Source organism: Kryptolebias marmoratus, linkage group LG22, assembly GCF_001649575.2.
Source record: "Kryptolebias marmoratus isolate JLee-2015 linkage group LG22, ASM164957v2, whole genome shotgun sequence".
Lineage (NCBI taxonomy): Eukaryota > Metazoa > Chordata > Actinopteri > Cyprinodontiformes > Rivulidae > Kryptolebias > Kryptolebias marmoratus.
In genome coordinates this window covers 15,690,921-15,712,489 of record NC_051451.1, presented here as the reverse complement: position 1 = coordinate 15,712,489, position 21,569 = coordinate 15,690,921, and the positions used below count along the sequence as shown (strand labels likewise).

The window sequence follows — 21,569 nt, the reverse complement described above, 5'->3', positions numbered from 1 at the left end:
CAGAGGACACATTTTAATGAAACTCTCAGAAAAAAATAAAAATAAAAAATCGATGATTGTATATATATCATAACTTTTGGAGTCAACTTGATCCAAGATGGTCGCTCTAGGTAATCAACTTTAGCCAACACAGAAATAGCTTTAATGCAGTAATTTTTAGGTACTGAGCTTGAATTTGGCGTGGCGGTAGCTGAGCGTCATCCCCGACGCGTAGTCCGAAGGCTAACGATCACAGATCTTGAAAGGAAGAGGGCAACGTGGCCTAAGAGTTTTAAATCAGTGACTGGAGATTTTATTTATTTTTTCTTGCTGAAGATGTTTGCTTCTCTTCTGAGTAGCAGTGTCAGACTTTTAACCTGCATGAGACGCTTTATTTCTGCCAGCTAAAATCCCATCTGTGCCCTCCCTCCTGAGGGAAGCTGCAGGACCAAGCTGCTGACGAAGACCTGAACTCGACTTCATTATCGAACAGCTGCAACGTTTTAGCCAACCTCAGCTTCAGTTATGTTTAGCAGTAACACACGCCGACATAGCAGAGAGGTGAACACATTAAACGTGGTTCTTAAAATTCATGCGGCGTCATGACGCAGCTCTTTAGCTGATTCTTTTAATAGAAGTTGGTGAATTAGACAAAGACAGGATTACTTAAATAAATCAGACCTTGGATATTTCTGTGAAGCTGGTGTTACTGCGACCCGTAAAGTGGTCTTAATAATTAGATTAATTTATATTTTAGTACACAACAGGCAAACAAACGTAAAAGCTAGATTGTGTAAGGCATCTCTGGAAATGAAGCTAGTTTCAAAAGGACAAACAAAAACTAAATTAGAAACTTTATTCTTTTTGTAGTGAAACAAACTTAAAAAAAAGTAGCAGAATGGAACGGGAAGCTAAATCATTCACAGAAATACATAAAAATCAGCCTACATGAATACCATGTGTATATACATAATTTTTTTTAAGATGCTGAAGAATTTAAGTAAAATTTTTACTAGAGTGGGGGGAGAAAAAAGACAAAAATAAAAGTAAAATCCTTAATATCGAGGAAAGCAAAACATCACGAGTCCTGCAATGTTTCAACTGAGGCTGAAGCAGCAAATTCAACTATCAGGTTCGATTTTACTTTACAAAATTTACAGTTGCAAAGATACATCGTATGAGCACTTTTTCTGACAAGATGGGACTAAAGGTAGACCAAAATGAAATCCGAGTGTTTGGAATTTTACTGCACAAGTTCGGGATTAATTGCACCGTTTCAGTCTGACCAGTTTGGCTTCACAGTTTGTTTAATAAACAGGAACAGGGGTTTCCATGCGTTTGCTTCTTGTTTCGCGTGGCTGCTGTGCACGTTAACAGAAGAAACATGTTCTGAAACGGTATAAGTGCGTCAGGTAATCTTATCTAAACATCTGCAGTCAATGACAATCAGATGAGAGGACAGATGACTAACTAAAGCAAGTGGGAAGGGACATCCTTAAACAATTGATTTAGTTTTGTCAGAGGTCAAGTTCTATCAACAGCTGAGAAGGTACAGTGATTTTTTTTTAAAAACACAAGGGTGGTATATCGCTCTGCAGCAAAATGTTTATATATATTTATTTATTTATGTATTCCCCCATTAGTATTTTCCATTGTTCTTCTAGACAATCTTGAAGGTTATTTAGAGTCAGAGTTGTCCTTTGCTTCTCCCTTTTCTTTCAACTGCAGGAATTTGGCCATGTGTTCCAGCCGAACGGAGCCTCGGTGGATCCATTCCCTCTGCCCATTCTCCTGCGTGACAGCCACACGTTACATGCAACAGAAACAAAATCACATCTCAGTAAACGGTCTTATTACTGGTAAAAAAATAACTAACCACAGTTGGTCTATACCACCACCTACTGACACAAACACAAAGTAAATTATTTTGTTTCCTCCATATCTGTTCATTTTAATGTGCATTTAGCAACATTTTTTAAATTTCTTCATTCAGGATGAGCAAAAACAAATACATTTAGACAAAATGACAACACAAAAGATGGATATTTTAGCATAATTATAATACCTAATAATTTCTTAGTTTTGGAACTAAAGAATTATTCATGAATTCTTTCCTCTTTGATTGACCTAAACATGATGTCACAAACTGGTTAAATAATCATAGTTAAAAAAAACAAAAAGACAAACTAACAAAGACAGACTTAAAACACAACAACAAAAGACATACTGACCTCAAAAACAACCTGTATCAAGCTGCAATCAACAGCATCGACCGTGCACTTCTGGAGGACTCCGTTCACGTCCACATTGATGGACTGCCCGACCTTGTAGTGGGTTAGATGTGGAAAGGGCCAGTTCTTCAGATACTGTTTCATGAAGCACTTGTGAGGGCCATCAGAGATGTCATCTAAATTATCATCCACTATGCAGAAAATAATGAAATAAAAATCTTTGGTTTGTACTGACTAATATATATATATAAGCAGCATTTCAGCATCTTAAAAACATGTGAAAATATGTGGTTCTTATAGTAGGAAACTGCATAGAACACCATGAAGGTACTATCAAAATGTTATAAAAGTAATATGCGAGGAACAGAATAAAAGAGCAACTCTCTGAGAGCATTTTTTTTACTTTTAAACACCCTTATATCAACAACCTGATGCGATATAGATGTTTTAGAATCCCATAATCACACAGAGAATTATTAAATATTTATTTATATTTCTCATACTGGACGTCAACGTTTCTTTTTCAATTCATTGAGTTTAAAAAAATAAATAAATAAAATAAAAAACACTTCAAACTTACATGGCCTGCAAACCAGGTGAACCGAAGGTAAACTCACATAAAGCGACTTGTGGTCATCCAGGAAGATCAAGAACCTGAGAAGTTTAAATGTATCACAATGAACCTTTTGGTAATGCATTCAGAAATGTGAAAACTGATTTACTTTTAAAAGCACCAAAACTGGGTGGGGGTGATAAATACAGCATGCTGAGTGGCACTCTTCAGTCCCAAACCTTAAGCGGTTCTTTCTGCTGGGGAGCTCGGACAAAATACCAGGCAGGAAGCAAAACTCGTCATGTGAGGACTGAATAACGATACGGGCGCCGACATATAGCTCCTCCAGCTTGGGCGGGTGGTCCAGGGCGATGTGGTGTCCTGAGACGAGACTCTTTCCTTTTTCTTCAAAACTAACTTTGTACTTTACCCGTCCATCTTCTGCAAAATAAAAGAAAAAAGAGAAAAAAATGGTAGAACAAGAAGGTTAAATCGTGTCGAGTTTACCTCGTACAGTTTAAAGTTTCTAAGAGAAAGAAAAACCTTAAATAATAATTTATTCTACAAGGTCAAGAATGTCAAACAGGTTAGACTTGACTTGCATCTGCGGAGCCCACTTCTACCCTTATTATTTCAAAAATGAATCAAAGCCCTTTAACGCCGGTATTTATCTAATAATTCCTTCTTAAGTCAGGTAGCTGAGAAAATAATGGAACAACGCTGCGAATGCTGGCAAGTTGCACTTGTGTGACAAAGGCACTTTGATTTTGTTTTGTTTTTTATCTGTTTGACTTTATTAATAATAATAATAATAATAATAATAATAATAATAATAACAATAAATCTGAAACCTGTTAAAAGTTTTCAACCAGAATCACGCAGAGCTTACAAAGACATCTTTACACGCAGTTTATGCTGAACCCAGAGTTTAAAACTAGGACCTATTCACTTTAAAATAAACGACAAAAGGGTGCAAATGCTGACATCTCAAAGAACTCATATTATGTTTCTGAAAATATAATAACTTAAATGACAACATGTTTCAGTGATCTCTATTAAACTACAAGCAACAATTAACCTTTTTATTTTGTATAATAATAGCTGTATACGTTTCTTGCCTTACCCTTTGTAACAATCTCCAGTATTTTCCCACGTTGCCACATCATGGCTTTCCTTCTGGCCAGGACTGTCATCCCCACCGTGACCTCGATCTCTGGCAACTCGGGGCGGACCTTTGTGGTTTCATTGGAGGAATGGGCAAATGCTGATGATACAATGATGGGGCCACTTTCCGCCACTGTAAGGGGAGGAAAAAAACAAAACAAAACATGCATGCACAAATGACAATCAACACTCCCCATTTATTTGACCGCTGGGTTGCATTTGCGGACGGAAGCAAGCTCCTGCGTGCGTCCTCACCTTTGTTGTTGATATTGTTGCTGCTGGTGCTGTTATTACTGCTGCTACTGCCGCCATGGCTGCTGTGACTATTGTTATTGTTCACTTGTGGTGGGGAAGCTTTTGTTGAGATTTCCCTTTTGGGTTTCACAGTTTTCTGCTTATTCTCTGAGACGTCAAAGTCTGAATCCGAGTCATTGTCTGGTTCCCACAGCATATCGGACTCGGAGCTGCCGCGGGACTCGGTTTCACTGTAGAACTGCTGAGGCGTTGGAGGTCGCAGGGCATTGATTGTGAACTCGGGGAGCCTTGTCAATAGGACCACGGCTTTCTTTTTCAACTGAGGTAAATCAAGTCCATTTTCACATTGTGTCGTCTTGCCGGAACTTTTATTCGTGGAGGGAAAGGTAACGCAACCAGATCTGGACATGTTTTCTGGGAAAGAAACAAAACAAAACAAAAAGAGTTAATTAATGCTGTATAATAAAGACATATCAGCTATAAAAATGTAATAATTCAAAACTAAAAATGACCAAGCAAACCACAGTTTATTTCACAGAAAGATTAAATCTGCACATACCACTCTCATCTCTGCAGTCTTGAACCATCAGCGTCCTCGCCTCACACTCATCCACCTCCATCATGACTGAAAAACACAACATTTACAGACAGGCATTGAATTCAAACAGACGCCTTCCAGCGCCACTGGGGACTTCTGATATCGGATGCGCTAAATGAAAGAGGAGTCTGAACGTTGGTTGTATTTCGGTTAGAAGTGTTCGTTAGAAATGTAAGAGCTGCTGTGCTGCTAAAAAAAACTTACAGGCGCTAATAAAGCCAAACAAAGGGTAATAATGCAACTAAATCTAAAACCTTACCTAATCTAGTATCCTGGATACTCCTTTTAAAAATTCAACAAATCAAGACTGGTCACATTGGAATGGTAAAACCGTCCTCTGTTTAAAAGCTAACAATGCTCAAATTCTAAACATGTTCCATTAAGCTATTGCTGTTAGCCAACGCGCGAGCTAGTGGTTCTTCTTCTTTGGATCATAGCGGCAGTTGGTAAACAATGAACTGTAGCGTTACCGCCACCTCGCGGAATGAAACGGTATGTGTTAAGTTTTCTGGGGGAAAAAAGTACATAAACGCGTCAATCACCGCGTCAATGTTTTTTGTGACATTCTAATAAGTAGGAGAATGTTTTATTAGATTTAAATACCCTGTTGTGTGTAACTAAATGCTTCTTCCTTTTCTAAACTTGGGTCATCTTTTTTTTTCATGTAAGATATTGACGTAAATTTCCTCAAGGAACTGATTTAAAATATAGGTATAATGTTTAGGTTATCTGCCTCTGTTTCAGAATTCAGGTTGTGGCAGGACTGTCAACTTGGCTCACAATAGACTTAACACAGAAGAACAAAAGGGGATGACTAAGAAATAGGCCTTTGGACAAATTAAATTAAACAAAGAATTACTAAATAATGTCGGGTTTACGTTCAGTTAAATGTATCAGGGGAAAAATCATATAAGTATTGTTGTAATTACAAACTCTTGACAACTATAGTTGGACATAAAACCTCACAATTCTAAAATATTGAAATGGTAAAAAGTTGTCATTGTATTAATGACTATTAATACATAGTGATAGTTAATACATAGTGATATAGTAATATATAGTGAGTATGTGCATAATTAAACCTTTTATTTTTCCAGCAACTGATATGTAGTACTTTTGGTGAAAGGCACAGATTTAATGTCATTTTTAATTTTGTAAAAACAAAATAATTTTTACTACTACTACTACTACTACTACTACTACTACTACTACTACTACTAATAATAATAATAATAATAATAATAATAATAATAATAATAATAATAATAATAATAATAATAATAATAATAATAATAAAAACAAAATCAGTTGATTTGCACATTTAAATTGTTACCTTCTCTTCTAATTTTGTGGTTTCTAAATAAATATAACGACTGTGACGTAAGACCATTTTTAGTCAGGCACACTTGCGGACACTCCGGGTCCTGAGCCGGGATTTGATAGGGCAGGGTTCCGTTGCAATGCAGTCTCCTTCAGCTCGCCCTCCAGCCGGTGACGCCTGCCTCTCTTGTGTGTTGTGAGGAACATCTCCAATAAAGTCATTTTATTTTGTCACTAGCACCATCCTCATCTGGTAAGACTTTATTACGTTCAGTCTGACTCTGTTGAACTTCTTTAGGGCAAAGAAAGATGCGTGTTCCGTGAATGTTTTACACACACCGGCACTCTGTCTGCAGGCTAGTAGTTAGCCGCTGTAGCTGCTTTCAGCGGCACGCAGCGTCTGACACATGCATTTCCAGGAAGGGTTTTGTTATCTCACTGTAGGAGAGAAAGCGCGTATCGTTTTTTAAACAACTTCAAGAAAACACCCGTGGCGTACAGCTTGGATTTCCTGTAGGCCAACTGTGTTTTTGGTAACTAGCCGTCACCCACTGCGAGTGAACAGGCGGACAGGCACATCTCAGTAATTCGCTCTGACATATGCCTTGTCACGCCTAGCTGTGTGTCATAACTCAAGCGTAGTAATAATGTATAAGAGCTAGGCCTGGAAGCAATATTCCTGCCTTAAAATGGCTCCTCCCTCCCGTCAGTAACCTTGTCAAACCACCTGAGACGCTGGACTGCTTCAACTCTGTCAGGGTTGTTCAAAGTAAAAGTGAAACTAATTTGTGCACAATAAAAAAAAGTTTAAACTACCACCTTTTGATTAAGCTTGGTTAACATGTAACTTGATCATTTTATAGACTATAGATGTGGCAACAAAGTTGTGGCTCAGCCCAACTTTATGTAGTAGTTTTGTTGTAATAAACATGTTCCCAATAATGCAGTGAAACAATATTTATTCATACAAACTAACGGCTTATCAGACTGTCAGTAGATTTGTTTTGGAAGTTTAATAACACCATAATAATCTTTAATAAAGGTGAGTAAAGTGCAGAAAGAAGCCTCTATAAATGACTCCCAAAAACTGGTGTTGTGCCGTTTTTTATTATGATTAAACTAAGTCATATTTGTTTTCAGCTTTTTATTTGAGTTTATTATGTCAAATTCACACAGCTTGTAAATGTCCAATTTTATTGTATTCTGTCTTTATTCAAAGTGATGGAATTACATGTTTTACAGCAAAAGTAAGATTAAAAAATAAAAAAAGTAAAGGTTTTACTTTGGTGCTTTATTTCTGCAGTTACAATGGCCGTGCCTCCCACTTACGCTGATCTGGGCAAATCTGCCAAAGACATCTTCAACAAAGGCTTCGGTATGACTTCTTTACTCTGAATTGACATTTTAGGCGTGCTTTGAAATGAATTTAACAAAACGAATCATTCCCACAGGATTTGGCATGGTGAAGCTCGATGTCAAGACGAAGTCAGCCAATGGAGTGGTAAGATTGCGTCTGTTTGTTGTGCTTCATTTGTTGTTTGAGTATAAATAATTACACTAGAACTGACTAAAGCCATTAAGACTTGGTGCTCTTCATGCTGTAAATAATCCTGCTTTTATTCCTGGTTGTTTCATTGATGCTTTTCTTCTGATTACCTCCTCGCTAAAATTGTCCCTTCCAGGAATTCAAAACATCTGGTTCCTCCAACACTGATACCAGCAAAGTTTCCGGCACCCTGGAAACCAAATACAAGAGGCCTGAATACGGTCTGACCTTCACCGAGAAGTGGAATACTGACAACAGCTTAGGAACAGAAATCACTGTTGAAGATCAGGTACCAGGTTTTTATTTAACATTAATTAACATTTTTAACTTAATGAGGCAACATTTGCTTCTTTTAACCTCAGATGTTATTTATTATTGCTTCGTTCAGATTGCGAAGGGGCTGAAGTTGACATTTGACACAACCTTCTCACCAAACACTGGGTAAGATGATGGTCAAAATGGGAATCTATCTTCAGGACTGAACAGAGTTGGGCTGTCCTGTCTGTTGCCCTTTTTCTCCATAAGTAATTATGGCAACCTGATCTTTGCTGCACATGTTTCTGACAAGTGTCCTTGCCAGCCATGTGACTCGAGTCCCTGTATGGAACTAGTATGTCGCAACACTTGACTGTGGTTGCCTGTCGGATTTGTCTTTGATGCTCACATTCTTTAAAAGCATTAGCTTGAAATAAACAGGGTGCAAAACCCATAAACCCATACTGGTTCTTGTATGGCTGACGTCATGTGACTGCATAATACATGTTTGTAGCAACAGTGTTATGTTGAATGGAAAAATAAACGTCACAATTACGTCAAACATTTGTTACAAAAACAAAGAAAGAGGGTTTTTTTGGTCCAAATGAGTCATTTGAGTCAGTTAAATGTTTAAGTTGTCAGCAGGTATAGTTAACGTGTATTAGAAGGCAAAGTCTCACAATGTTTGGTGCAGCAAGAAACTGTGTTCCAACGAGTTTAAGTGTTTTTGTTTTTCTGGTTATAATTACATCAGAGCAACTGAAAAGTTTGTTGCATTTGTTAAACTGACATGTGACTGCAGGAAAAATGTATCCTGTCTGTTGTTTAAATCAAAATTTTAACACAATATCCCTTTGAGTTTTTTTTTTTTTTTTTTAAATGTCTTTTCTCATCGACAGCAAGAAGAGTGGCAAAGTCAAGACGGCTTACAAGCGCGAGTACATTAACGTGGGCTGCGACGTCGACTTTGACTTTGCGGGCCCAACGATTCACGGAGCCGGCGTCGTCGGCTACGAGGGGTGGCTCACCGGTTACCAGATGAGCTTCGACACTGCCAAATCCCGGATGATCCAGAACAACTTTGCCATCGGTTACAAGACCGGAGACTTCCAGCTACTTACCAACGTGTAAGTAGCTCTGCGTGCACATTGGATTGTTGTGTTTGCATTATTTCTAGTAGGCGAACAAGAGTGGGATCTGTATGTAATTATGTGACGAGATTGAAGACCACGAAGCCTTCAGTAATGCATGTTTACACTGCCAAGTCTGCTTTTTGGCATTCCTCATATTAACAGATGGGTTTTTGATATGATGATAATGAACCAAAAAGAAAAGTTAACTAAAACTAACTTTCTGTGGATTACTGTTTATTTTGTTCATGATGACAAAGACTATGCAACACTTCTGTATGTGAAATATTAATGTAAGACTGTGCTAAACTAAGAAAAAAAAATTGAAGTATAAAATGCGTTTCTCTGAGTTGATGGCAAGAAAGATCTGGAGTATCTGTAATTGGATATCTTGTTTCTAGTAGCCTAAAGTCTTCCCGGTTTTCTTAACTTTACAGCAATAATGGATCTGAGTTTGGTGGCTCCATCTACCAAAAAGTCAGCGATAAGTTGGAAACGGCAGTCAACCTGGCATGGACCGCCGGCAACAACAGCACACAGTTTGGTATGGCAGCCAAATACCAACTGGACAAGGACGCCTCCATCAGCGTGAGTTCTGTTCCACAGACTCTGAAAAAGAAAAGCTACGGCGACAGGAAACATAAAATTTGTTGTCCCCGGCTGCTGAATGACACTTTTCCTTGTTTTGTTCATCTCTTTATTTTAGGCTAAAGTTAACAACAATAGCCTTGTTGGTGTAGGATACACTCAAACTCTTAGACCAGGTAAGTAGCTTACCAGCAGTAGCTTTCCATCTGTATTCTCAGCACATTATATTCAGGCTAAAGCAACATTTAAGACTAATTCGAGTCCGCTTCAATTTCCACCTGTCTCAAAACGCGTGAAGTCTGCAGCTGAGTCCTTTTTTTTTTCTGTGTGTAGGTGTGAAACTCACCCTCTCCGGTCTGGTGGATGGAAAGAACATCAACGCTGGCGGCCACAAGCTGGGTCTGGGCTTAGAACTGGAAGCCTAAGCTTTTCTCACACTACAAGGAACTAGGGAATATCAGAAGAATCAGGCCTTAAAAGTATGCTCAACTCAAACCAGCAAAGGGAAATCAAGGAGAGATTATTTCAGAAGGCTACAGCAACAAACTTTTGAAGTACCACTTCAAGCTGGTGCATTTGTCTTTGGTATATTTTATCTTTTGTTGCTTTTTACTTTGTATCTGTTCAAGAGCCGGTTGTTGGCATATTATTTATAAATCATGTCATTGTTCTTGTCCAGCACTGCCATAATAATTTGATGAATACAATACATCTGTCACCAACTCAGTGTGGCTTTATTCTAAAAATCTAAGACACTTCATTAATTTTTGCCCGTTAATGTGAGAAGAAAAGCTTGGATTTATTTTCTGAGGGTTGTCATACTTTCTCATTTTTATTACATTTACGATCATGTGATATTCCCTCTTATCCAACTGTTCCCTTTTTTTGCCCCCCAAACCTTCTGAATTACACTAAACTCCTGCATCTTTCCTGCTTATTATGCACACAAGGACACTTCAAGGTTCTGCTTTGTCAACCGTCGGGGGTTGTGGCCTTTTTTCTGCAGAGCTACACACCTTTCCCCAAACTCAACAGATTTTTTGGGGTTGCTTGAAGTTATTCTGTAAAATAAAAGGAAACTATATATGATATGCGGTAACGAGCAACTGGGAGGGAACGAACACAACAAATCATGCCAAACTATAGTTCTTTGATGAAGTGTGACTTTGAGTTGCACTCAGGAGCTGCACCCTTGTTCCAGGTGGAGACTGAGCCCAGAAATAAGTCTTTAAAGTCCTTATGTGTATGTGTAAATTTTCAATAAAGTCTTTGAACTCCAGATATGCCTTTTTAGTGTGATACTGAAGTGCCAGGAACTAATAACTGACCTGCTGGAATAATTCTTATTAAACTCTGAAGGACTTCAACAGAATCTGAGATGTCATTAGTTTTACTTTGTGTTCATTTGAATTTAAGTGAAAAATTCTGTCAGACGTAAGGCTTGAAGTTACTGTTTTTTACACAATGAAACAGAAGAATGTTGAGGGCCTAAACGTTGTTTTAGAAACATTACTGTAATTCTCTGATTTAAAATATAAATATATATATATATAAGTAGGCATATGATGCTGTTAATTAACTATTATTGTTGCACAGGCCTCAACATCAGCTAGTCTTCATCTGACGCATTCAAAGTACCTGATTAAAAAATAAACTTTTAGTTTTAAAAATAAAGTTTTACCCAGAATGTAACCACAGTAGTTTCGGGTTAACCTAGTTCTTGTTTTAAACCGGTGGTGACCATTCCGGGCCCTCGAGGGCCACTTCTGATGTTTTTTTTGTTTGTTTTTTTCTGCTTCAGCACATTTTATTTCAATGAATGAGTGAATAACAGGCGTCTGTGGAACTCGAGGACATGATGAAGACAAGTGACTCGTTGAATCTGGTGTGTCGGAGCAGGAAAACAACTAAAACATGCAGGACAGAGGTCCCCAGAGGACCAGGACTGGACACCACTGTAACAACAATTCTGTGTTTTGGAGCATTAGCTTACAGGGTTATATCAACAATACCTGAGGTAACTACAAATTCATCAAGCAATTACTGTTGCATTAATAAAAATCAAAATAAACAAGAATTGTATGCAAATTTACATACCTTTTTTAATTTAAAAGGTTTGAGTAAAGAGTAAAGTTGATACTGTTTGAGTACCGGTACCTACAAATGTCATTGGCTAAGTAACTAAGTAGTAATTCAAATATCCAGAAATGCGTCCTAACAAATGACCACAAATCACATGATTTTCTTTTTTTTAATACTGCATTTATTTGTAAGCACATTCCAAAGCAGAAAGAAAAAACTGCATATACAGTCGTCATTTTAGTCTTTTGGAAACTTCAAATGTTTCAGTGAATCACAAGGTGATTTCAAATTCCAACCCCACGATGCTGCAAAATGTCAAAAGACAGATATTATTTCCCTTTGAATGGTTTTGCTAAAAAGATGTTGCAGTGTGTTCAGTTGCTCTTTGTGCCACAATTTTGCATCTGAATTAAAATTCCCTCCTGTTTTAAGCTGCATCCTTTATTTGCTGGACTTGTGTGCACTTGAGAGTTTTTCCCTCTTAATTTTATTGCAACGGTTGTTTATTCGACTCTTCAGATGAGCCTTCTCCAACTCCCAATCTTTTTGCCATGACAGTGAATTTTTTATTTTTATTTTACAGTTTTGTTTTTTTTTAACTCTACCTGACCAGTCACTCTCTGCTTCTGTATCACTTTCCTGCCTTGATCTTAAATTTAACGGCTGGCATCTTGAGCTGACTTCGCTGCTTTTTTTTTCTAACCCTTTGCAGTGCCAGCTCCACTCATTTCTGTTTGCTTTAGATTATGTTTTTTCGTTGCCCTCTTTCTTTAAAGTTGTAGAAGTGACTTTAGCTTCTTCTTTAAATCCCTCCGTTTGGCTGGGCTCTCAGTGGCTTTCTGGGGTGGTTCTGAAACCGAGTGATCGACCTCATTTTGGGCCTGAACAACTCCGCTACGCTGCTGAGTTTTGTCTGAATTTTCAGACACCTTGACCAACGCTTCAGCTTCAGTTTTTAGATCTGGAACTGTGGTCAATTGTTTTTCCCCTGGAGGTTTATTACTTTCTGATTTATTCAGAGATTCACCCTCCATCCTCTGATCTTCTTTCATAATCTCTGCAGTTTGAGTCTCATCTGTGCTTCCAGCTGTTCCATGTTTCTCACTTCCTTTTTCATCAAGACTTTCGCTCAGTAAAAGTTCATTCTGAGTACTTTTATCTGTGTCTCTGTTGCCATCGGGACTTTTTTCACCATTCTCCATCTCAGCAGCCTCCTTTTGATCTTTATTCTCACATACTCCGACTGCAGCTACTTGACTCTGCTGACTACCAAACATCTGGTTTCCCTCGTCGTCTCGACTGTCTTTATGACCACCCTCTTCCTCACTGCCCCCCGTCTCGCTTTTGGTACAGTCCTGCTCATCTTTCCCAGCCTCCGTCCCCTCTGATCCCGTGTCCTCAAACTCGGACATCTCGATTTCCCTGGTGGTCTCTGTGATGATCTCTTCCACAAACTTGTATTGGGGCTCTGCCCGTCGGCGCGGGTCTCCCGGCCGGCTGAAGCAGGGGAGGCTGTAAACGGGGGACTGGTGGTAGATGTGGGGCAGGGAGATGTTGGGGTCAGACATCGAGGACAGCCGAGCCTCTTCACCACAGAGGAGTTTCCTGCAGGGGGGAAAGACAAAGTTTATGTGAAGGACTCAAAGACGCTAAAATATTTCATCTGTTTAATGCAACCACCATTCCAACAAAATTTGGGTGTTTATAATACCATAAACCTATTTTATTTATTACTGAACTTAGTAAACATATCAAATATTTACTATGAAGAAAAAAAAACAGTCCGGGGATGTTTTTTGTTTTGTTTTGTTTTGCTGGATAGAAAGATATATTGTGCTAAAACCTACATATGCTTTCCTGCATTTATGATGCCTTTCCAAATGTGTAAGATGCCAAAGGTGCTAATGCACCCCCATACCATGGGAGAGGCTCGTTTTTGAACTGTAAACTGATAACAGTCTGGATGGTCCAGTGGTATCTGTTGTTTCCAAAAAAGAATTTCAAATTTCAATTCGACTGACTGAAGAACAGTTTTCCACTTTGCCACAGTCCATTTTAAATGAACTTACACTCAGAGAAGACAACTATGTTTCTGGATGGACTTCTTTGAGTCATAGAGCTTAAACCTGCATTTGTGGACAATGTGGTGAACTGTGTTTACAGACAACAATTAGTTGAAGTGTTCCTGAGCCCATGCAATGATGTCCAGAACAGAATCCTGAGGGCCTGAAGATCCCAGCATCTAGTACTGACTTTTGATATAAACTGTAGATAATGGGACATTCAGTCTTCCCAATTTTCCATTGAGGAACACTATTCTGAAATTGCCCACTATGAACCTCTGCTTTTTTAAAATTGTCTTTATTTTACCCAGTCCTCTTATACTCACCTGTTACCAGTGAACCTAATTAGTTGCCAAATGCTCTTCCAGCAGGTCCCTCTTGGCACCACTTAATTGTACAGCCTTTTGTTGCCCCTGTCCCAACTTTCTTCAGGTGTGTTGCTGCCACCAAATTCAAAATACCTTATTTTTTTCCCCTAAAGATAGTACAATTTCTTGAACATTGATATGTTTACTATTGTGAATAAAATATGGGTTTATGAGATTCACAAAGCTGTCTTTATTTACATTTAAAAAAAAACGTCCCAACATTAATAGAATCAGGGTGGTAAAAATTATATGCAAACTTAAAATAACAGTATACAAGAGCATCTATGAGATTAGAAGTCCTTTGTCTTCACTGATGGAAACTGGGAATGTGAATATGTTCAACACAAACCTGTAGGACAGTATCTCCACATCCAAAGCCATCTTCACATTTATCAGGTCCTGGTACTCCCGGAGGTAACCAGACATGTCAAATTTACAATTGATGAGCTCGTTTTCAAGTTCCTTGATTGTATTCTGCAGCGAAAGAGGAGACGTCACTGTTGGACACTGTATGCTTGCAGAGCTGCACAAACCCTAGAAGACAACTTCCTACCTGATAGTGAATGAGTTCCTCCTTGTGGCGATCCTCCTCATCGTGAAGCTGCTTCTCCAGAGCCTCCCTGGTCCCCTTTGCGCAGTCCAGCTCGACGCTCTTGGCCTGCAGGCGCCTCCTGTGCTCCTGGATCTCCAGCTGGCTCGCCTTCAGCGCCTCTCTCTTGGCCTCGGTCGCCTCCGTTAGTCGCGCGAACTGGGATCGGAAAGCCTCCCCCGCGGTCAGCCGGACGTCGGACGCGGCGTGGCCTCCCAGCTGCGTCCGGATGTCCCGGAGGGCCGCGGTGACGCCAGGGTGCCCGAACTCGCGCGCTCTGTCGCGCGGCTCCTGCGCGTTCTGGATCTGGTCCCACGTCTCGGACACCTCGGCCTCGTGGCGCGCGTTCAGCAGGCGGATCTCGTCCACGAGGGACTGCGCTTTCCTGTCCAGATGTAGTTTGGCCCGGTACGCGTCGCTGATGTCTTTCTTCAGGACCGCGATGCAGCCCTCAGCCTCCGACCTGCGCTGCGTCTCCCGCGCGCTCTGCCTCCGCGCGCTGGAAAGCTCGTCCTCCAGGCTGCGGTGCTCGACCTCGAGCTGATGCTTCTGCTGGGCGATCTCCCGAACTAGCCGCCTCAGCCTCTCGAGCTCCGGTCCGTACTCCTCCTCCAGACAGGCCGCGGGCTTCGCTCTCCCCCTGAGCTCCTCGATTTCCCTCTCCAGCAGTTGGTTGTGGTCCTCCAGCCGGCGCACCTTCTCGATGAAGCCCGCGAGGCGCTCGTTCAGGCCGCGCATCACCTCCTTCTCGCTAAACGTCGACCTCGCCGCCGCCGCGTCCAGTTCAGAGCGGCTCGGCATGGCTTGTGAACGCGAACCCCGAGCGATCCTGGGCGCGAAGTCCAGCCTGTCGCTCATGGTGGGCGTCGGTGCGGATCCGTGGTGAAGCGGGCAGGGTCCATGCGGGCTTTTATAGCCACCTCCATGTGCCCGCTCCGCAGAAGGTAGCTGTCCGTGGTGCTGAGATGGTGCTTTAACGAGCTCTTACACCACAGTTTTTTTGTCGCAGAAAGCGGTGACGCAGGCAAACTGACTGCAGCCGTCAATCCAAACGTAATTAAATGCCCTAACGTTCCCTGAAGGGATGCGTAACCCTTCACACCAGAGTTCAGATCATCTCAGATCATTGGCTGAGTTGTAGCCATTTTTGTTCTGTCTACTACCTGTGCCTGCTGTCTTGAAATGGGCCGGCCTGGTTAACGCCAACATACAGAGAGTTACACTAATCCAGATGAGATGTAATAAAAGTATGAATAAAAGCTTCAATTAAAACCAAAAAAGATCTCTTTACTACAGAACTAATCTGTTTCTCATGTCCAAATTAAAATCAAATATTACCTGCCAGTTTTTATTTTTCTGTGAGATTTTGCAAACAGCTCCAAGTTACCCAGATTTGTGGGAGAAGGAGTTATAGAGGTACATCCAGTGATTTTTACTTTTTATTTTTTGTCTGAAAGTTACATTAAAATCCACCCAGTGTTCCATGAGATATTCTATTAGCAGACATTCAAAGTTGACACCAGTTAACGGCAAAATGTAAAACACATTTATCTGTTTAAATTTCAGATTTCCCTTCGGTGCAAGCTAATTTATCTCCAAATAGTTGATGACATCATCCTGTAAAGAAGATTAATAATTTTTTTCTTTTAAAGAGGAGCAACATCTAATTTTAACATTAATCACATATGGAGGATGTGATGACTGTATGAGTGCTGGATTTATATAGACAGTAAACACAGTCAGGAGTTGTAAGGTTTATTCTGATGGTAGCAAAGGCTGCATGAAACTCAGTTTTCAGCGTTTAATTGCGATGGTCAACCCATCCCCCACAGTGAGCATGCTCAGCTCAATTCTCTGGTCCTTGTGCAGCTTCTTATTAAGAGCATCCAGACTCTTGGAGGTGACATCATCAGGAGCAGGATTCACAACCTTTCCACTCCACAGCACCTTCAAACAGTAACATCAAAGCTGTTTTACTCTGCTCTCTGGTCAAAACACGGATTGATTATATCGGGTTTACCTACATTGTCGATTGCAATTATCCCCCCTTTTCGTAGGAGCTCTAGGGACTTCTCGTAGTATCTGTCATAGTTGAATTTATCTGCATCAATGAACACAAAGTCATATGTTCCAACATCTCCAGCTGCTATCAGTTCATCTGATGGAAACACAAATTAGAAATTAAATTCAAACGGAAACCTTTTAGAAGTCCCTGCTAAGATTTATAAAAAAGTCCTTACTCAGAGTTTTCATTGCAGTTTGATGCCGTACATCAATCTTATTTTCGACTCCAGCCTACAGGGGAAAAAACAAAAACAAAAAACAAAACAAGGCAAAATGAAGTCCTTAGTCTTTCTCGTTGAAGAGAATGTGTGGAAAGCGGTGAACGCCGATCAATTTTACTGCTTTGCTTTGCATCTTTATGTGACACAGTTTCCTGAGCAGACACCTTTAAACTGTCCAGCCCGCAGGATTCTTGGAAACAGACTGATAGTAGCAAGACACACAGAAAGCTGTTGGCTGCACAAATTAGATCTTGACAGCCTACAGTCAGTCTTAAGAAGAAGAAGAAGAAAAAAAGCCATATTGTGATGATTTCAGCGCAGCACTGTGACCCACATTTAAAGCAACCTTTTTTTTAAAGTCCTGTTGAATTCATACATTTTTTTGGATGACTGATCTCACCTCTTTGAAAAAAGGGTTGGCGATTACCACGTAGGTGTCTTCTATTTCACAGGCCACCACTCGTCCATTCTCCGGCATGACCAAAGCCATGCTCAGAGCGTTGTATCCTGTATACATCCCTACAAGGAAAAAAAGTACAGAATGTGTTTTTTTTTTTTTTTTTTTTTTAGTTCTGTCAAAGAAAATCTTGATGTCTATGTTAAAAAAAACTGTGTGTTGACCTTTGTTGTCTTCATATTCTTGATTTAATCTTACCGATTTCAATAGCTTTTGTAGCATTAATCAATCTAATGAGATTGGCCATAAACTGGGCTTGTTCACTGGCCACCATCATGATATTCCATGGGTCTTCAAGGGTTCTCTAAAATCAAAACAAAAGTAAAACAAGGAAATATCATTAGAAAGCTTAACTAAAACGGTCAAAGTTGATTCCTTCTCCTTTGACTGCATATTACCAAAACAGTTTATTGTGTCCAGTCTGCCCTCTTGTGGTCAAAAGCTACATTGCTTTTACCCTGAAATCAGCCAATCTGGTTAATTTATACTTTTTCAGTTTACTGTAGCTGAACATGATGCTGTCATAAAACGTGTCACAGAAAGAAAATACATAAGAATCCGAGCAGGTCGTTTAATTTCAATTTCACAGTTTTAAAGCCTCTGGCAGCTTCACACATGTTGAGTCCATCTGTTTGATTTTCTGTAAAAGTTGAAGAACATGAGCCATTTTCACCTAAGTTATCAGTCAGTTCATTTATTCATTTAAGATGTATTAACTTCTGACATTAAATGAGCAAAAATCTACTAAAAATCTATATCATTAGCTAACAGGTAAAAATGTTAATTATATATTTAAATAATCTAAGGAAGGGAAATAAGAGCTTATAATTTAGCTGTAAATGAATGTAAGGCACCACTTTATGTGAAGGCAAACATCAAGCATAAGTAACCACTGACTTAGTATTCGCTGACTGCACACTAAGAGGGTACAAAAACAGTAACTAACATTTATTGGAATATTTTGTCTCTAGTTTTGAGATTTCCACGTTTGTTCAGAGAAAACTCAGAGTCACTCAGAATGATACATTCAAGGTCAATTTTTACAATTTGGTAATAATTTATTAATTCAAGATCTATATGTCTGTTCTGCACCAGTCATCATCACTCACCACATAGTTGTTATGAATTAAAAATTAAATACTCGTTAGCCTTACTTGACTCATTTCCCTGTTACATTCTTGTCACAATAATTAGAATTTAGTCAATAACTAATTGTTTACAACAGCAGGTTCCTCATTTATTTACCTGGTAAATACTCTAAATAAATAAATCTGTCTTTCCTACCAGTTTGAGTTTGGTGAGGACTGGATGTTCCCTTAGCGAGTTGTTCACGACGTACTGCAGCACAGGATCGGCCTTCCCTCCACTGTGGCTTTTCCCAATGAAGGCAGACTTTCCCACATCTGACAAACAAGAATTAAACCAGCAGAAATGACCATTTTATTGTTGCCATAAGAGGCCTTTTGTACCCATATCTGTGCCTCAGTTAAAGCTTACCTGTGAAGATGACAGCCAGTCCAACGCAGAAGACTATTTTAATGTCTGCAACCATTCTGCTGGAGGTTTGTGGAGGAGAACGTTAAACAGCTGACGCTCTGTCACCTCTTTTTGTACTCTGCCACACGTGTTTGTTTTGCTTGAACTTTTCAAGAGGACACGCAGCCTATTGATTTTTCAGTTATGTTGCAACACTTCAAAATCTTTAGCTTTACATAATTCAGGAAAGTTAATTAAAAAGATTAAATCAGCTGCAGCTAATAACCCGATGTGAGCAAAGTGAATTAACAATAGCAGTAGTTTGAGAAAAGATGGCAAAATACAATTCAGTTGTTTACATGTATTAGGTAATCAAAACTTTATTTAAACTATTTCTTTTTTTTAAAAAAAAAGAAGTGAGTACATTTTATCAAGAAAACCTTTATAACCTTGCAGACAAAGCCCACATTTTAAAAGCAGTCAGACAGAATAAGACAGTTAAAATTTATTCTGAGGACAAACTATTATGTTACATTTTTGTTTATTTCAAGAGAAAGCTGTGAATAAAGATTTTATATATTTATAATGATTTTATACTGACGGTTCATCACAAATTCAGTGATGCTGCCCTCTCGTGGTAGAACGGTGAAAATGATTTCTTTCTTTTTTTTCTGTTCCTGATTGAATTATTGATGCTCCTTGAAAAGTTAGAATTAAATCAATGATTTTATGTAAGTCTTCATACTTCACTTTTATTATTATTAGAGGATGTTTATGAAGACATAAACAAACAGTGCTGCACTCTTGACTCACCCTTATTATTTTGCTACAAAAGAGTATGACTTTTTTGTAATTTTTAACAGTGGTCTACTGGAGGTTTCCTTTAAGGTCTTTCAAAGTATTTCAAGAGTCAAGAAAAGAACCTTTCATTCTTAAAAAATTTAATTTTAGTAAGTGAACAATAATGAGTAAATAAAAGTAAGTAATAACTTTATAAAGGTAGTCCTAAAAAGATCAAAGAAAATAGACAACCTTTCTTATTTTTAGTCCAGTTCTTGTATCTGACCTTTCTTGGAGGGACAATGTTCTTTTAACTGAACTATTTAACACCAGCCTATCAATCATTCAGGCAAAGAAAGACACCTAACTTAAGAGATAAAGCAGTTGGTTACACTTCAGTTTTACATTTATCTTTAAATAACTTCTCACATTAAAAATGATCTCTCCTCTGTGTGTGTATGTGTAAACAATAAAAGTGGCAAAGTATGAATTGATAGGTAATAATTAAAAGTTCTCAACTTGTTTGTAAATACTTGGCATTATAGATTTAAACAGCCACAGTGGGGGAGATGATCTGAGTTCATAATAGAAGCGACTGGAATGAAAGCCTGAATGAAGCACAATCAGGGATGATACTAAACAAAGATCTGTGGAGGAGTTAAAACTCAGCAAAACATACTATCTAATCTTGACATATCTCTTTTACAATGATATTTTATTTTAACAGTAAAATCCATAATGCAACATATATAATTAAAGGTTACAGCTAATAATCCCTTCTAGTTTTTTATACCAAAATACAAAGTGCTTAAAATGTACTTTAAATCACTAGGAAAGCTTAGATTTCCATGTGCATTGGTTGTCTGACAGCCTACAGACAGACCTCACTGCACAGCACAAGTTATAAGAAATTGGCAGGTTTGCCTCACAGCCGACAACAGTACCTCCATAACTTTGTGCTTTTAAAAAGTGTTACCAAAGCAGACCACATTGCTACTACTAAATAATAATTTAAAAAAACTAACATAGTGTGTTTGTGCCCTATAGAAAATGTTTTTGGATACTTTAAAAACAAGCAGCTAATGTCAAAAACATTAGGCAGGATATTTCTTTAAGTAAGCTATAATTTTCTTAATTGGACAGACAAAAATCAAAGAACATATACGCAGTTCACTAAAAGTGTCTGTAGATTATAGTGCTTAAAAGGTACATTTAGACAAGTGGTGTATAACCGCAGCGTTTCAAAGTATAGTAGATACAGTTCCACTCAAAAGTTTGGACCCATCCACCCACTATCACTTTAAATGGGTCTTACAGTGAAGGCTGCTATGTTAGGAGACGGTGATATGACAAACTTCTCTGCTGTAATTAGAACAAGAGTCTGTCAGGAAAAGGGCACGGACAAAAAAAAATAAAAATATGATGAAACACAGATACAGCCCTGCACCTTCTAAGTGAGGAAACTCTAATTTATGGCCTGTGAGTTTTTCCAAACTTTGATAACCTTTGATAACTGTTTATTTTGTCACGTATTCTTTTAAAAATCAGAAGAGATAGTTTTTCCAACTTCATTTTTTGCTCAGTCATGTGGAAAATGGGACTGTGTTAGTGAGTTTTGGTGGAGACTCTTCACTCCTGCTGTAAATTCATGCTAGGACCCAATTTTATCAAGACAGAAAAGAAGAATAAGGCTCATGTGAGCACTTATTAAGACAGAGGTGGAATATTCTGAAGGTTCACATAAAGTGCTTCTTTTCATTCTCAAGTTTAAAACTTTCTTTGAGCGTATATCTGGATTATTTAAAGTTTAATGAGCCATTGTTTCATTGAGTAAGACTGGTGTTTTATTT

The 21,569-nt window shown here is 38.8% G+C and overlaps 4 protein-coding genes across 4 annotated transcripts; 1 reads left to right on the top strand and 3 right to left on the bottom strand.

Annotated features, from left to right (window-relative positions):
• Positions 1-818: 818 nt before the first annotated feature.
• LOC108242864 (histone-lysine N-methyltransferase SETDB1-B) lies at positions 819-5,219 on the bottom strand. The gene is made up of 8 exons (XM_017428006.3): positions 5,040-5,219; positions 4,742-4,807; positions 4,183-4,596; positions 3,887-4,060; positions 3,003-3,204; positions 2,791-2,864; positions 2,211-2,401; positions 819-1,770 (listed from the first exon to the last, which is right to left on the bottom strand). The coding sequence occupies exons 2-8, from the start codon at positions 4,803-4,805 to the stop codon at positions 1,657-1,659; spliced, it is 1,233 nt and encodes a 410-aa protein (XP_017283495.1). The 5' UTR covers positions 4,806-4,807; positions 5,040-5,219; the 3' UTR covers positions 819-1,656.
• A 980-nt stretch (positions 5,220-6,199) lies between these two features.
• Positions 6,200-10,898, top strand: vdac2 (voltage-dependent anion channel 2). The gene is made up of 9 exons (XM_017432775.3): positions 6,200-6,353; positions 7,404-7,475; positions 7,552-7,601; positions 7,783-7,935; positions 8,035-8,087; positions 8,801-9,028; positions 9,469-9,619; positions 9,738-9,795; positions 9,953-10,898. The coding sequence occupies exons 2-9, from the start codon at positions 7,409-7,411 to the stop codon at positions 10,042-10,044; spliced, it is 852 nt and encodes a 283-aa protein (XP_017288264.1). The 5' UTR covers positions 6,200-6,353; positions 7,404-7,408; the 3' UTR covers positions 10,045-10,898.
• A 1,573-nt stretch (positions 10,899-12,471) lies between these two features.
• On the bottom strand, positions 12,472-15,873 carry LOC108243035 (neurofilament medium polypeptide). Its single transcript, XM_017428221.3, has 3 exons — positions 14,686-15,873; positions 14,482-14,606; positions 12,472-13,306 (listed from the first exon to the last, which is right to left on the bottom strand). The coding sequence occupies exons 1-3, from the start codon at positions 15,577-15,579 to the stop codon at positions 12,472-12,474; spliced, it is 1,854 nt and encodes a 617-aa protein (XP_017283710.1). The 5' UTR covers positions 15,580-15,873.
• Positions 15,874-16,460: 587 nt separating this feature from the next.
• comtd1 (catechol-O-methyltransferase domain containing 1) lies at positions 16,461-19,076 on the bottom strand. The gene is made up of 7 exons (XM_017429427.2): positions 18,961-19,076; positions 18,748-18,866; positions 17,662-17,767; positions 17,407-17,525; positions 16,962-17,016; positions 16,746-16,879; positions 16,461-16,668 (listed from the first exon to the last, which is right to left on the bottom strand). Exons 1-7 carry the CDS (start codon positions 19,013-19,015, stop codon positions 16,516-16,518), a joined length of 741 nt encoding a protein of 246 aa, XP_017284916.1. The 5' UTR covers positions 19,016-19,076; the 3' UTR covers positions 16,461-16,515.
• Between the last annotated feature and the right edge of the window lie 2,493 nt (positions 19,077-21,569).

What these genes read in the sequence shown, in the direction of transcription:
- LOC108242864 (XM_017428006.3), bottom strand. Translation starts at nt 4,805, where the DNA reads ATGATGGAGGTGGATGAGTGTGAGGCGAGGACGCTGATGGTTCAAGAC. An exon ending in ACTGGAGATTGTTACAAAGG is followed by an intron (nt 3,205 to 3,886) that starts GTAAGGCAAGAA and finishes TTTATTTTGCAG; the next exon opens with AAGATGGACGGGTAAAGTAC. An exon ending in AGCAGAAAGAACCGCTTAAG is followed by an intron (nt 2,865 to 3,002) that starts GTTTGGGACTGA and finishes TAAACTTCTCAG; the next exon opens with GTTCTTGATCTTCCTGGATG.
- vdac2 (XM_017432775.3), top strand. Translation starts at nt 7,409, where the DNA reads ATGGCCGTGCCTCCCACTTACGCTGATCTGGGCAAATCTGCCAAAGAC. An exon ending in CATCTTCAACAAAGGCTTCG is followed by an intron (nt 7,476 to 7,551) that starts GTATGACTTCTT and finishes TCATTCCCACAG; the next exon opens with GATTTGGCATGGTGAAGCTC. An exon ending in AAATCACTGTTGAAGATCAG is followed by an intron (nt 7,936 to 8,034) that starts GTACCAGGTTTT and finishes TGCTTCGTTCAG; the next exon opens with ATTGCGAAGGGGCTGAAGTT.
- LOC108243035 (XM_017428221.3), bottom strand. Translation starts at nt 15,579, where the DNA reads ATGAGCGACAGGCTGGACTTCGCGCCCAGGATCGCTCGGGGTTCGCGT. An exon ending in AGGAACTCATTCACTATCAG is followed by an intron (nt 14,607 to 14,685) that starts GTAGGAAGTTGT and finishes CTTTCGCTGCAG; the next exon opens with AATACAATCAAGGAACTTGA. An exon ending in GTGGAGATACTGTCCTACAG is followed by an intron (nt 13,307 to 14,481) that starts GTTTGTGTTGAA and finishes TCCCCCCTGCAG; the next exon opens with GAAACTCCTCTGTGGTGAAG.
- comtd1 (XM_017429427.2), bottom strand. Translation starts at nt 19,015, where the DNA reads ATGGTTGCAGACATTAAAATAGTCTTCTGCGTTGGACTGGCTGTCATC. An exon ending in CCAACCCTTTTTTCAAAGAG is followed by an intron (nt 17,017 to 17,406) that starts GTGAGATCAGTC and finishes TTTCCCCTGTAG; the next exon opens with GCTGGAGTCGAAAATAAGAT. An exon ending in GGATAATTGCAATCGACAAT is followed by an intron (nt 16,669 to 16,745) that starts GTAGGTAAACCC and finishes TACTGTTTGAAG; the next exon opens with GTGCTGTGGAGTGGAAAGGT.